Here is a 15724-nt window from a genome sequence, read left to right on the forward strand (position 1 = left end):
AATGTAATAACAAGAGGGGATGTAAGTTTAATTGAAAAGAAAAAAAGACAAGAGATTGAGGTATGTAGAAGACATTGAATGTGAGTATAAGGGCGAAATGTTAGCTATAGAAAAAGTTGAGTGCAATATTCTCTCACCTTAACTCCTTTTAAAACAGTATAGATTATATAATTGTGACTTTTTCATATCTTTTGGATTTATTGAAGACAATAATGGTTTTCATATCAAAGCTTTTCAAGGAGAATGAAAACTAGAAGTTGTTTTTCTTCCATAACATTCAATTATATCAAAAGTTAGTCTTGAGAATCCATTACTTCGGGGGTAAGAGTAATGTTGTTACTTCAATTCTAAATCTTTATGCATTTTTGTATATTTTTAGATTTTATCATTATCTTCCATTTCTATGGATTTGGATTGTGTCAAAGAAAATATTGGTCTTTTTTTTTTTCTTTTTCATTTGTATCCATTTTTTTAGATTTTCTTAGCCATTAAAATTAAACAAAGAAATTTCTTTTTTTGTTAGCCATTTCAATCGTAAGTAAGCAAACGTTAAAATCGTAAGTACTTACATTTTTTTTTATTGTTTCAATGTTGATCCACTTTATTCTTTTTGTTCTCACTTTATAAGCATTCTTAACATTGTTTTCGACAACATATATTTACAAATGTGTTATAACCCTTTCTAACTTTTCTTTTCTTAAACTAATGAAATAAATAAGCTTATAAATTTATTCTCTATCTTATCTTTTGTTTTGCTTTGTGTTGTTATATCTACTAATACTTTAAACTTGTTGCAAGGATGTAAATGAACATATATGATTTTCATACCCAAGAATGTATCAAAAGATATTCCAATTACATTAAGCATTACACTAATTTAGTATGTACGTATAGAAAAAGAACTCATTCCCTATAGATTTACTATCTAAAACTCTTCAACCCATCTCAAATCTTGAAGTAAAAACGAAGACAAAATCAATCCTAAACCCCATCCTATCCGTGATGGTTCGACCACACATCTAATTAATCAAAGTTGTTTCTATCTGAGATAGAAAGCTCTTTGCTCCTACCTACTTTTATCCAAATTTATATTTCATTTAACACTACAAATTACGACAGATGAGAGAGACATACGAATTCAATAAGAACCACCAGCATGAAAGTTGTGCTATTGTTGATTTAGTACTGGAAGTGCTGCAGGACGTGGTCTAACAACGTTGAGTACTCCTCGAGCAGTAGCCTGTTGCATAACAAAAATTATACGACATAAGACTAGCTCAGGGTGAAAATCAATTTCTAAGATGTTATAAAGAATCTTTTTACCTCAAAGAAGGAATTGAAATTCAAACGCATCAAGAAACGTCTCAAGAATGGAGCCCTCTGACTCCCAACCAGCCTGCTACTTCGCAAAATCGTGTACAAGGAGTTGGATTTCTTGTTGAATTCCTAAAATCAAATCGAGTGTCAGGATGTCACATGATAAGACATCTATAACATTTTAGAAATTGATGAAGAGCTATTAGCTATTTCTTTTTTTTTTCTTTTTCTTTTTTCTGTATATATACGAATAGATATGTAAATCATGTTACACCTCAGTTAGGTGTTCCAGTTCAGAAGGATCTGAACTACTGTCTTGATTTTCTATACTCCAACAAAACTGCAAGCAAAGCTTCATTATGCCATCCAGTATCCTCGAAACGGAACCGATATCCAAGAATGACTGTGAAATTAAAGCCGATAAGTACCTGTACCGGGAGATTAAATGCATTAGCACAAGTTTATAATTTATCACAACCAATTGTCTTTGAAGACTATAAGTTGGAGAAGAATTATCAAGATAATATGTGGTGTTTAAGTAAAAAAAAACCATATAAAATTAGCCAATAGACATACTCCTGGTGAAACCCCACGAGCTCAGTAAAATCATGAGAATCTTGGATATGGTCTTGCAAAATATTCCATTGAGATTCAATCACATCGACCTAGAGGACAAATAACAACTTATGTACAAATGGAGAGTCATATTTTAAGTACATCGGTGCATGATATTAAAGTCAATAGAAGATATTAATTCTGACCTGGATATAAAACTGAAGGTTTCTAATCAAGAATGCCATATGTTCTCTTACACGCCACATCCGTCTAAAACGTTGTCTTCGCTGCAGAGATATTGAACCATCAAATTGAGCTTTGCGATTGTTAGCAAAATCGGCGTGATCTTGGTGCATGAGGGATGCCCATGATTTTTCCAATTCCATTTGTGTTCGTTTCAGCCGCAATAAGTATTGAAAGACCCTGCAATACCTGAACCACCTATCTTTGTTAACAGCGGAAGGGTTGAGCAAGTCTACATTAATAAGAACATATTCAACAAATCTCAATTTATTTATATCTCCCAGGAACAGTCAAAATAAGATTTTACAATCGACAATCAGAAACATGCTGCCTCCATTGTCAACACTCCTAAACCCCTGAAAATAAATGTAGCAAACAACTAACTAATGATAATCTCTAGCCATAAAATCACAGCACAGACACGTCCTATCCTTACTCGTTGCATTACATGGCTATCTCTTTTTTCTCTTTCCGACGTCTGCAATACCAGAAGACTTGGGGCCTATCGGTATTCAATATATGTCTTTGTTTAAAAGCAAATGGGGGCGACTCAAAGATCCCAGTTAGTAACTTAATCCCTAGTCTCTTGGAGCTGATCCTGATGTAGGTAAAGCCTTACGAAGATTAGCAAGGCCATGTTCATGATGCAAGAAGTGGATCCTTAACAATCCTATTATCTAAAAAAGGTAAAAACATACCCAAAAAGAAATCTAGAAAAGAAAAAAGTAACCAATGCTTACTTAGAGAGCACTTCTTGAGTAAAGAATAATTGCAGAGGCCAATCAATATAGTATTCAAGAGAAACACCATCCCAACCATCAAGAGACATATCTAAAGATAAATTTGATAGAGCACCGCCAGGATTTCCATCAATGATAGGTTTTTCCTTCAGGTCTCCTTGGGCAGACTTGACCTTGACTCCAAAAGATGGCATCCTGGAAGAAGTGAAAAGGATTACCAAAGACACGATTAATACCCTTAAATGATGTAATAAGCAATTGGAAACCAGCAATTTAAAACCAACTAAGCTAGTTTCCAATTATACATATATAATTACTAACCGCAATGATACTCTACAAAAGTATCTGTCTTCTTCACTTGTAGTCTTTGTTGCAGCCTGCATGGTAAGTGAATTGTGAAGACAAAGTTTATGCAATCACATAAATCAAGAATAAAGTTTCATTTCAAATACATAATGAAGTATTGGAATAGTTGAGAACAAATCATCTTGCACAAGAAAAATTACCAACTGGAATGGTATCATAAGATCAGCTTCAGCAGTTGATTGGCGAGGGGGTAGGCGCATCAAATGACGACTTTCCTCAAGAAAACACTAGATTAAGCAATCGACGTATCAGTACAATATGAAGTTACCATAAGGAATGATCCAACACCATTTAGCTCAAAGCAACAAAAGATTTTGGTTTTCTACAATATTCTACTAAATCTAAGCAAAGATTAGCATCAGACTTCATTCTAAAGCAAAAACATGTGGTAATTTAAGAAAGCTTCAAAGTAACCAAATTCTAGTACCCAGAACACAGAAGGTTCAGCATATAATGTGCTGAAAAGCTTCAAATTCAAGTAAACTTAATCACACTCCACAAAGAAATGATAGCAGAAAATGAATAATTCTACATTAGAAAGCATTAACTTATATCTTAAAGAAGTTTGAAATCTACAGAACTCTATTTCAATTTTCCCTGAAGACTACAAAGATTCATCTTCTAGGGAACAAAATCAAAAGATCCTCACAGCTTCACAAGTTGAACAAGGATACTGAATATAAGCACATGAATTACTAAAAAGACGGGAACAAATGTGAGATGACATCTCAGTTAAAGTTTCTTCTTTCTTTTTTTGAAAAGAAGACAAGCTTATTTATTATTAATAAACTCAAAGTACAAGAGAACTATACAATGAGAATAATAGGGAAGCCAAGAAAAGGGGGAGAGAGAGAAAGGATAAGTAGGTGCACCCGAACATCTTAACTAGGTTGACATCCCATGGCACCCTCATCATATCCAAAATACAAAGTTAAAGTTCCCTCCTCAGAGCCAAAGAAACTGGGAACCAATTTTCCTCAACATATTGATGAACAAGGAAAGGATTGGGTAGGGTAGAGTAGAGGAGCACTTAAAAGATCCTCAATTGAAGTAAAAGCAAAAGAAGAAGCTAAATTTGGATTGGTCCATCATTTACCTGGAAGAAATCACCTTTCGCTAAAAGGAAATAATCTTTTAGGGCCTTGAGGTGTCCATTGAGGTCAGCACGCACAACTACAAGCTGCCTAGATAATGTTAGATAATTATACAAGGATGAAAGGTAGAATTAAATGTTTCTCAATCAGAACCTGCCAAAGATGACTAGCCGCAATAGCCCTAATTGAATCAACAGCCGACTCAAATGATCTCTTGTGAAACTCGGATGATTCCTACACATAATAAAAGCCCATTTTCTCTAAGAAATCAATGGGTTGTGCAGAGAAGTGGAAAATGAACCACTATTAAGTACAACGAACAAATTTAAGTTAAGGCATGTTCCAATGGTAATCAACTTGATACAATTGTATAAACCTTAAGATCTAAAAGCATGGCTTCTATCTTATCTGCTTCAGATTGAAGAAGCAATTCTTCTCCAGTCAACTTCGTGGCAACAAAAGGTTCCTTTTGAAGGGGAAAGTTTCTGGTATTTCCTTTAACATTCAAAGGTAATCTAGGCATATTTGAATGTGATTGATTTCCAGCACCCTGACACCAGAAGGCATTGCTTGGATTCCGAAGAACTCTAATGGCTTTACCAGCAAAAAGAATTGATTCAGCGACCCGCATATGGATATAATCAGGAAGCATATCCTGAAAGCAAAATGAGAAAAAGAAAAGACTAGTTAGCAAATAAGTTTAGAATCAAACCCACTTCCACCAAAAGACAAACGACAGTGAAAAATAATTATACAAACCTCAGACATACTAGAGAGAGGGAAGAGAAGAGAAACAGATGAAGTAATAAAGCCTTAAAAGTCTTGAAGAAAAACTTGAAAGAGATTTTTATTGAATAATGCCAATACTGAATACACAAGCCATCTTAAATAGGCTGGGAGCTTGATCAGCAAACTAGCTGAAAGAGTAAAAACTAATTTAACAAAAGCTTACAACAATCAAACCGGTCAAGTTAACGTACATACCTGTAAACAGGAGCTTTCAAGCATACAAAGACCTTTTTTAATAGAAACTATTGAAAAGAAGAACACAACACAAGGTAAACGTGGAAAGCCCTAGTACAAGGAGAAAATACCATGATGGAAGCCACTCTTATTATTTTCTAATGATTAAAAAAAACAAGGGGGAAGAATATATATAGGCTACAATAAGCTCTAACAAATAAGGAAATAAAACTAGGGTACAATAAATTACAAAAATACCCTTGAGTTGATTATAAACAATCAACTAGGCCCTTATTTCCAACCGAAACAACTACCTTCTCTCTTCTCTCCTCCCTACTCCCTCCTTCCTTCACCTCCCTCTCCGGTTCCTTCTCTCTTACCAGAAGCGCCACCACGATTGCATCCTAGACTACCAGCACTAGTGCTTGGTTGACAGCTGCCCTCTGACCATTCACCCAACTTCTCCGGTGAGTGCAAGTCAGTTCATTATTCCAGGAAATTTTCAGTCTACCGTTTGTCCAAATTCGAAGTTAGATATGGTTGTCGAAGGATGCAAAATAGACAACCTGTCCTACGTTTGACACAACAAAGGTATTTTCCAGGTGGAAGATGTCAACACCAACAAAATTCTACCAATTTCGAACTCACAGCTTATTTCGTTTCTTGAAGTCATCTCGAAACTGAATCGAAGATTAGAAGATTCTTATTTTTATAAAAAAAAAAAAAAAAAGGAAGAAGAAGAAGAAGAAGTTAAAAACGGAGGGTAGAAGTTTCTAAGTTCAGAACTGAAAAAGCCTAGATATTGAGATGCCTTGTTTGGCCTCATACTGGTGGAAGATCTTTCATTCATGTTACCTTAGGTGCAGATAAGCAGGGTTGGAAATAATTCTGACATGATGTTGGAGAATTTCAATTCCAGTCACGTGTATAAATCTTGGTATTTTTCCCAAGCTTCGCCCTCAAAACATCCCAAACAAGTTTGATGGAACACCAGAATGTGTTCATATTTATTGATATCAAACTAAGACATACAAAGTAATCAAAGGAAACTCAAGAACATATCAATAGAACCCTAACCCTCTGCCCTTCCTTTCTTTCAAGGAATGTTGCAGCCCAATATCTTCACCAAGATCTTCATGCCTTTCATCCTTCCCCAACTTCCTATTTATAACCATCTAACTGCCTATATAACTAACTACCCTTAGGCCTATCTAAATATAGATATCTAACAAAGTTAGAGAAGCAGTCATACGAGGGAAGGAAGGAAAGCTTTGTTGATCTGGTGAAATCTAAGGACAGGGACTGTTTTGGCACCCAAGAAACAGAGCACAAGCAATTATGGGGTGATTATAAATCCTGAATCTTTTGAAAAGATAAAATTGATTGTTTAACTTTTAATTTGTTACTTTAGTTAAAGGTTAAGTTGTTAACTAAGGATACAGGGAGAGAAATATCATTATAACTTTAATAACCCAATTTGGTGAGTATTACCTACTTCTGAAGAACTTTTACAATCAGATGAAGAGATTTTATTAAGATTCAAGTAAGTACAATATTGTAAGAATGCTATATAGCACTTTGTTAATCTAGATACCTCTATGACGCTTCCCCCAGATTGGTACTCTTAATTAATAGTCGTTATTACTAAAGTGCTCCCCCTGACTTTTATATTTGAATCTTCGGAAGATATCATGCTCCCCCTAATTTGAATAATTGAAGCTTAGATATCAAGCTCCCTTGATTTGAAGCTTCCAATTGTTAAAGTCTTCTTTAATCTCTTATCTTCAAAATATCAGGCTCCCACTGACTTTTATATTTGAATCTTCCGAAGATATCAGGCTCCCCCTGATTTAGATAATTGAAGCTTTCCATTATTAAAGTCTTTTTAATCTCTTACCTTCACTGTTCTTCAATCGATCTTTACAGCAGTAATATAATCTTCATGAAAGTATTTAGTTGAAGGTAAAGACTTACGTTCCAATCAAAATTCTGCTACAGTTTTCTTCTTGAATGCGTCTACTTCAATTATCTCGAAAGAGAGTGAAAACTCCTATTTATAGATGGAGTTTGATGAACTTCAAATGGGAATTGGAAAAGCAATCTTCAAAAAGTTTCAGTTAAAGAGATTTGAACAGTCTTTTAAGATTTTGGTCAAAAAACTTGAAGAAACTTGTTGATGAAGTAATTAAAATATCTTCTTGAAAAAAATTTGTGGGAGAGAAAAAAACCACTGTCTAAGGGATCAACAAAAATCCCTAAAAACTTGGATTGATATTTTTTTGGAAAACAGTTCTTTTAAAAAGAAACTGCATAACATTTATGGTAAAAAACGTAACAATTTTCAAAGCTGATTTCGATAACCTTTGGGTGGTTTCGAAGCTCTTTAAGTATGATAACTGGGTAGAGATCAAAGTTACTTTGAAACTGTACTTTGATTTGTCATCATTAGTCTAACACTTTAATGAATATGGACTGTGAACCTTTGAATGAACTCCTTGAGAATACAGGAAAATGTCAAAAGTGTGGCGCCTTTCATTTAAATTCGAAAAATGGATCAATTGCTCCCACAGGAGACCAATTTATTTGAAGGGTTATAGAGAATGAATTTCAATTAGAAACCTACCTCTAGACTACTGGAGCAGGCAAACGTTTGAAGCAATTAGAGCTCATTTTGGGGGATTAGAAAACATTGCACCTGAAACCATAAATTTTCTTAATGTCTCAGAAGCTAAAATTCAAGTGAAGGAAAATCTATGCAGATTTATCCCCGCAACTATTGAAATAACAGATGATAAGAAGGGTAACATATTTTTACTTTTTGGTGATATTTCATCAATCAATCAGCCCAGCAAGGTTCGTGGAGATCTCTTCATATATGATTTTTCCAATCTACTGTTCGTTTAAATCAGGTTATGATTGATGAAGAAATTACTTGTGAAATATTAAATTCAAAGTTAGATTTCCTTCTCCCCTCGAGGCTCCACTTGAATCTTCAAAGGAATCCTTTTGTTCCCACCAATAAGAAGGTTGAGCTACAGATACAGACCTCATCAGAGTCTCACTGGAAGTCCAAGGAAGATTTTGATTACAGGGAACAATTTTGTCGATCTCCAACAGTTGTGAACTCCGTTAAAGGTAGTTTGCTGTTGTTCACTAAGCCGTCAAGTAATTTAGATGGCTGTTCAAATTAAGGAAGCTGCAAAGTTGTGGAAGATGAAGAGGTGCAATTAGTGAGGGAAGAGAAAAAGCCAGTCGTGCCACCTGTCTTACCAATTGAAATTCCAAGAGCCACTCATGAGTTTAAGGATCCAGCGGCTAAGTCTTTTTCGGTACCCAATAATAGTTGAGTTAGTTTTTCTGGTAACAAAAAGTTAGATGCCAAACCACCCAATCTTTTTGAACCTTCATCAAAGGCAGCCCATCAGTCACAAGACTTCCTTACAAACACTTCAAGCTCCTCCAACAGCAGATCGTTGCCCAAAGTTTATTCAGTTCCCTTAGCTTCTCCTTCATTTTGACACCACAAAATCAAGCAAGACCTTGTCCGGAAAACGCTCAAGTAGCTCCTCCTCTTCCCTCTGAAATTCTTCGTCGCCTTCTTCCTCGAACAGAGGTTCCTCAAAAAAGAAAAAAAGGAGCAAGAGCCAACCAGATGTGAGGAAATACTCACAATTATTCAAGCCTTTCCCGAAGTATTTTGTTAGAAGAAAGAGACCAAAGGAAGTAACTAAATTGAGACTCATCAAGGAGAAGTTGTTCCCTGAGCAGAATCATGTTGTTTTAGAAAATTATTGTTCTAAAATCCAAGCTCCCTCTCAAGCTAATAGGTCAGACTCTCATTCCTCTCATCTTCAACACTTGGAATACTACAGCCTGTCAATGCCTAATCCAAAGGTGAAATTCTTGAGTGGTGTTCCAAGCCATTCTCCTGTCATTCCATCCAAAAAGAAGAGCGAGATAACCTTCAATTCTCCATTCAACATGAGTAGTGAAGAGTGTGAACACTCTGAAAAGACAGACAGAAATGAGGGGCAGTAGCAAATGGAACCTCAGAAACAGACCTAAATGCTCTATTTCAGATTGATGAAGAGTTGGAAGATGTTTCGAATGTTCATGATCAGTGTTCAGCTTGCCCATCATCAGTGCAGCCCATTAGACTTCCAGATCATCTAAAATCGTTTGTAGTTGATGCAGTCTAGTGCTCGTTTGATCATGCCCAACAGATTTTGCGTCCTCCAAAGGCTCCATGATCTTTTTGCACAAGTGTGAGCAGCGAAGGGTAAGAAGAGGGCATGCTTTAGGGGTTTTTCATCAAATTTGCCTTGTCAACTGGTCTGCCTCTTTCAATTGAGGTTTAGAAGTTTTCTTCTCATGTTTGGTACCTCAGTTGTGCATCATCAGTCTTGGTAGTAGTTTGTCAATTCGTGTAGTTTTTGAAATTTTTAGGAATCCGATGTTTTTTGGTTGGAATCAAGATAGTTCTGCTTATTCGTTTCATCCTCTTGAGATGCATCTTCTTCAAGCTTCTCAAAGAATTCTTCTTTCATGGTTATGGTTTTTTTGGCACACTTTTGTTTTCCCTTCCCAACATCTCAATTGTATTGGTTTCTTTCAGCTGCTGTTTTGGTTGTTTTTCAGCCTTGTTTGGAGTTTATTAAGCTCTTGTGCCTCGTTTTGTTTGCCTGTGTATTTGGTTTCCGGTTTCTTTGTCCCTTAGAAATTCTAAACTCTTTGTATATTTATAGACTTTGAGCATTAGTCTCATTTCATTACATTAATAAAGATGCTCGTTTCCTTATCAAAAAAACAAGTTACATGGTTACTGGTCTACATGCATCCAAGATGACCTGAATACTTGGTGATAATAAAAGAAAAATGACAAAAAAATAAGCAATCATTGAAGAAATATGTGACAATGTGGTTTAAAGCATAAAATGAAATTCGCAAAAGAGAGAAGTAACAACACTTGGCTATCACAAGAAAAATGGAGATGAAAAAATCAGTCAATATGGACCCATTAAAAATAACTGTCATAAAAAAGCATGTCAAATTTAAGTTACCACACGAACTAAAAGCAGTAATTGTCAGAAACAAAAACTAACCAGGAAAAAAAACCAGTAAATATTGGTAGAAGGCGTGGCAATGAATGTACCAGATAAATGTGAAATCCCAAGTGCCAATCAGTCAAAGATTCATCAGTTGACAAGCGTCCTAACTTCTCTGACATATCTTGTACAGATGAGCCTTGATTAGTCTCCCTGTCATCTTGCCTGAGCAGTTTGATGATCACAAAATGACTCATGCATTTCTAGATTGTAAAAGTTATCAAATGCAACCAAAGAATGTAAAGAGGAAAAATTAAATCAAGATTGATCATCCGTGACTTATTCTCTAAACAGCTGGTTCATTGTTTCCTTTCTCCTTCTAGGCCTTCTCCGTTAAACTTGCCTGGAACATTTTATACTCTACTAAGACAATAAAAGAATTATAATAGATAAGAAGATCGTATTTCTCGAATATGAAAATTCCTCCATATCAACTGCATAGATTTTTCACTGAACAAGATTTCTATTACTGGTGAATACCAGAATATATCCATCAAGCAAAATCCTAAATACATCCATAAAACCATCAATTCTTAGATACCATAACAAGATAGTCTACAAAGGCCTAACCAAATGTCCACTATATTTATTAAGAAATTATGGCAGCCCTCCACCAAATAATCTGTCGATGTAGACTGTACGCGATCTTTGAACGCAAATTGTGTTCAACTAAAATCAACTGAGAGCCCGAGACAATATATTCACAATCTAAGCCATGTTTGCTATAATAAGATATAACAGTTCTTAGTGCCGTTACCTTCTGATGAAAAATTCTCCATGCTTATCTTGAAGAAGCCCATAAACCATCCATGATGCTAGTTGATTGTACATTACCTGATGACCGTGCCAAAGGAGCCTATTCTTTTGGCAGAGGGCAAAATAGGAAGAAAAGCAAAATAATGTTTAAATAAATTAAGCATGAACTTCCAATAAAACGTCGCTAGCAAGGTAATTCTGCCACATGATCTACAATGAAGAATAAACAATTTAAATGTTCATTTAAGAGTTGCTATATGGATTGATGGACATTTAGCTCATACAATTTCTTTCAGGCTAGTGATGAACATAGCAATTTCCAACCAGTGAACACCCTCCGGTCCCTCCTAATGAATTGAAATACCAGGTCGTGGACGAACTTCTAAAATTTCACTATTAAATACAACAATGAACATAGGATATGGATAGCAAGACCTCAGAGAATGAATTCCTTCTTTCTTATGCTTCTTCTCCTTTTCAATTCCCTAGTCACTTTTTCATTTTATTTTTATCTCATTCAATGTATAAGGTACTCATTGATCTTAGATTCCAATGACTTCTACCATAGTATGTTTTGTTAATAGAAAGCTCATTCTTTCTAGAGTGTATAACTGATACCATCTTAACAAATGCATAAAGAGAAATCACTGGTATGATGAATCAAACTTTTCATATGACATTTTTTTTTTTTCCGTACAAGAAAGAGCTGACTTGAATACCTTTGAATGCAAGTTTGCAATTCAGGCACGCCACAGTGACAACGTTTGTGTAGAAGATTAAGTAGCTGGCCACCTCGAATATCATCACGCTCAATCTCACGAATGAGTTGGTGCAGAGGTGGAAAAAGAACAAAGAACTACGATACAATCAATAAACAAGTCAAATTTATAGCATAATGTAAAGAAACCCATTGATCAATACAGTAAACGCTTAGACAACAGAATTACCTACAGAAAAAAGGTTAAACATCTCAGAACCCACCTTATCGAGGCCCTGGGTGACTATTGCCAAAATCGGCACCATTTCAGACAACAGTTTCTGCTCCACATGAAGCACAGCAGATCTATAAATAGACAGTATCTCTACAATGCCATTAGCTATGGCCCTCCTGTACACACTAGGGTTTTCGATTTTATCTTTAGACGACTCCGTCGAATTGGCTAAAGAAGACTCATTACCTGAACGAATCCAACTCAAATTCCTAGACTTTGTAGCAAAACGATCAAGCTCTCTGTAGTAAAATCCTAACACAATGATCCTCTGAATTAGATCCCTGAATCCAAAGATAGAAAACAATCATCGATAATGTATATAAGAGAATCCATTTGAAGTGGGTTTGTGGGAGTACCTTTCGCTCGGTTCAAGAAAGGAAATATCAGAGGCGAGCTTGAACGTGGGTTCACCAGAAATGGGGGCATCAACAAGTAAGTTATCTAACCCTAGGGAATTGTAGTGCTCTCTTTCATCGATTATCAGATCGCCGGTGTAACCCAGTAGAGCAAGCAGAAGTTCGTGTAACATTTTTGCTCTCTTTGGAATTACAGAACTCTATGATAACCACTGAACTAACAAACAAGAATGAAGAGAGTATCATAAAGAGAAGGAGAGATGTTTTGACGCAACTTTTTGAATCTTGACTAACTATGACCTTTACTACATGCATGCTAATGTCATTTTGAAATAGATGAAAACGTAGGAAGAACAACTATTTGTTATAACAATACTAAAAACTTGATTTAAGATCCGATTAAAGAACATTGAGAAACTTAAAGTAAAAACAAGTACTGAAGACAATTCAAAGGATGTCATTACATTACACAACCCTAAAAATAAGGCCATTAAAACAACAAATAGTGAACCCAAAATTCATGCTGACATTGAACCATCAACGCTCTGTCGACCACATCGACTTCATCCACGATCACCGACGGTCTCTATCGCCCCTAATTGATTTATTCATGGCCACCGACCTCTCTGTCGGCCCCAGCTGATTTTTCCCAAGGCCATCAACCTCTCCAATACTTTGAAACTAACTTACAGCACCCTAAGTTAATTCAAAAGGGTCTAAATAGAGGTCCAACACCCTAACGGACTTGGGTGCTTAAATGTCCAAATAATTCCAAAATTAATCCGAATTAGCATTAGAGACAAATATAGAGAACCTTAAACTAGTTCGAAAGAGTGTTTTTATCCAATGGAGCTTACCAAAATGGACTTGAACACTTGCTGGAACATGCCCAAATGGTCGAAATAAAAGAAAACAAAGCTGGTGGCGGTTGTTCACCAAAAGAGGCGTCGTATAATGTTGTTGCTGGATGAAGAAACAAAAGAAGAGTGCAGATCGGGTTGACACAGCCGGTCCGCACCGGAAGAGGAGCTGTAAGGGTCTTTCTTTGGTCGTCGTTGGCTGCAGTAGGGGTTTAGTCTCGCCTGAGAGGCTGCATTGGCCAAAGCAGAAGGAAAAAGAGGGAGGTCTCGAAAGGGTAGACACAGTGAAAAAGGTGGTTTCGGATGGCTATTTTGATCTGACTGAATGATTTCAAATTCAAGATTTTAAATATACACACACAACAAAAAATGGTTGGGAAATGGTCAAAAATAGAATCAAATTTAGGAGAGTAAAAAGATAGTATAATAATCAACTCTTTGTCACACTAAATCATATTATATCACTATCATCCTTTTACTATTGGCTACCATATTTATTATTTCACTTTCAAATTAAATTAGTTTACAAAAAAAAAAATTAAACGAGTGGATGAAATGTGAAAATTGCCTCCACCTATAAAGACCTAAAGTTCCCTTCTTTGCTTGGTGTTTATCTCGGCCTCACAGGGGTGCATCTCTTTCACGATCCAACACCACTACGACAACTACGATCCGAAGGTGGAGAGCTCAGGTTTGTAATTTTTAAATTCATTTTCCTTTAACCTCTTACCAAGCCACAATTCTCCACCTCAACTTAGTCGGTCACTAACTATTTGAGTGAAAATTGCCAAAAATAGGCCAAATTTGGAGGGATTGATCACATTTAGGATTGGATTTGAAAAGGTTAGAGTTTTAGAACAAATTCACAAAAAGTCAATTTTCCTCCTAATCAAATTTCCTCTTTTGGTGGAACATTTAAATCTTAATTGTATAAATCTAATCTAACTTTTAATTTTTCCAAGTTGATTTAAAGTTGTTTCAAACTTATTACTAATTTGTTTGTTATTTTTTTCATCTTGCAAGCATCTCGCAGCAAGTTCAAATGTTTAGTCTCAAATGAATTATATATTTGTGCTTATGTGATTTAGGGTGCTTTTATACATGTTTAGAGAGATTTTAGTTACTCTTTTTTTTTTTTTTTTTTGCATCTCGCAAACTACTACTCCACTAGCCAAAAGCTTAAAGAAAAAAAAAGTAAGTGCTTGGTCCGAAGAAAGCTCTACAAGTGAGGAGTTGATGTAGGATAAATATTTTTTTGCAAGAGAGAATTGTCAATGAGATTAAGTGTTTTGGCATTGAAAAAAATTAGTTTGTGGTAAAAAAAAAAAAGTCTACAAAAGAGGTTCTATTTGTTAGATGCATTAATAACAAGTGTGGTTGGAGATTGCGAGCGACGAGATCGAAAAATTCATATATATTCAAGATTAAAAAGTATGTCAAAATTCATTTGTATTCTCTAGAGTTTTTGAATTGTGACTATAGGCAAGCAAAGCCTTGGGTTGTTGGAGAATTAATAAAGTCCAAATTCAATGGAGTTGGTCGCCTATACAAACCATGTGATATCACAGAAGGCATGAGGCAAGACTATGACATAAATATGAGTTATAAAAAAGCATGTCATGCTAGAGAAAATGCATATGAACAAGTGTGGGGGTCTTCTGAAGAGTCATATAATCTATTACTTAGATATAATGAAGCACCCAAACTTACAAATCTTGGTACAATATTATTTCACATGGAACTTGAAGATGATCATTTCTTCAAATATCTTTTTATAGTTGTGGTCCATGTGTTAGAGGATTCTTAAATTGCATTAGACCGTTCATAGACATGGATGAAACATTTCTTAAGAATAAATTTCGAGGTCAATTGATAGTTTTCGTTTGCTTAGATGGTAATAATCAGATTTATCATCTTGCCTTTAGAGTAGTTAATAGAGAAACAAATGCCTCAATACAATGGTTCTTAGAAAAACTGAAAGGTGCAATAAGTGAAGTGTCTAATCTAGACTTCATGAAAGATCGAAAAACATGTTTCTCTAAGGGTATTTTGTCAATTTTTCCCTATGCATTCCACAACCTTTATATCCAACATTTAACTCAAAAATTGAATGATAAGTATAAGAATGACACGGTAGCTACTTTGTTTTATATTGCATCAAGAACATATCGTAAATCAACGTTCTAGAAATGTGGAGAAGTACATTTTCTAATGGTTCAGGGAAATATTTAAACAATGTTGGAATAGCATGGTTATCTCATCATGTTCAACACCCAGGAAGACGCTATAACATGATGACAACAAATACAGCAAAGTCCATGAATTATATATTGAAAGAACTTAGAGATTTGTCCATTGTTTCATTCCTTAAACATGT

At 35.3% G+C, this 15724-nt stretch overlaps 1 protein-coding gene across 6 annotated transcripts; it reads right to left on the minus strand.

Moving 5' to 3' along the window:
* Positions 1-802: 802 nt before the first annotated feature.
* LOC101216472 (gamma-tubulin complex component 4 homolog) lies at positions 803-13753 on the minus strand. Of its 6 annotated transcripts, none has more exons than XM_011661849.2 (17): positions 13345-13722; positions 12488-12699; positions 12121-12412; positions 11859-11995; positions 11141-11239; positions 10431-10548; positions 4692-4970; positions 4469-4549; positions 4318-4401; positions 3362-3448; positions 3177-3232; positions 2856-3050; positions 2079-2304; positions 1894-1982; positions 1592-1745; positions 1324-1446; positions 803-1240 (listed from the first exon to the last, which is right to left on the minus strand). In XM_011661849.2, exons 2-17 carry the CDS (start codon positions 12658-12660, stop codon positions 1169-1171), a joined length of 2265 nt encoding a protein of 754 aa, XP_011660151.1. In that variant the 5' UTR covers positions 12661-12699; positions 13345-13722; the 3' UTR covers positions 803-1168. The 6 variants fall into 6 exon arrangements, with proteins under 6 accessions (XP_011660151.1, XP_011660150.1, XP_031744625.1 ...); XM_011661848.2 differs by having other exon boundaries at positions 12488-12704; XM_031888765.1 differs by lacking the exon at positions 13345-13722 and adding an exon at positions 13016-13161.
* Positions 13754-15724: the final 1971 nt, after the last annotated feature.

Source organism: Cucumis sativus, chromosome 1 (genome assembly GCF_000004075.3).
Source record: "Cucumis sativus cultivar 9930 chromosome 1, Cucumber_9930_V3, whole genome shotgun sequence".
Classification (NCBI taxonomy): Eukaryota; Viridiplantae; Streptophyta; class Magnoliopsida; order Cucurbitales; family Cucurbitaceae; genus Cucumis; species Cucumis sativus.

What these genes read in the sequence shown, in the direction of transcription:
- LOC101216472 (XM_011661849.2), bottom strand. Translation starts at nt 12,660, where the DNA reads ATGTTACACGAACTTCTGCTTGCTCTACTGGGTTACACCGGCGATCTG. An exon ending in GGAGAATTTTTCATCAGAAG is followed by an intron (nt 10,549 to 11,140) that starts GTAACGGCACTA and finishes CAAACTGCTCAG; the next exon opens with GCAAGATGACAGGGAGACTA. An exon ending in CTCGTGGGGTTTCACCAGGA is followed by an intron (nt 1,746 to 1,893) that starts GTATGTCTATTG and finishes CTCCCGGTACAG; the next exon opens with GTACTTATCGGCTTTAATTT.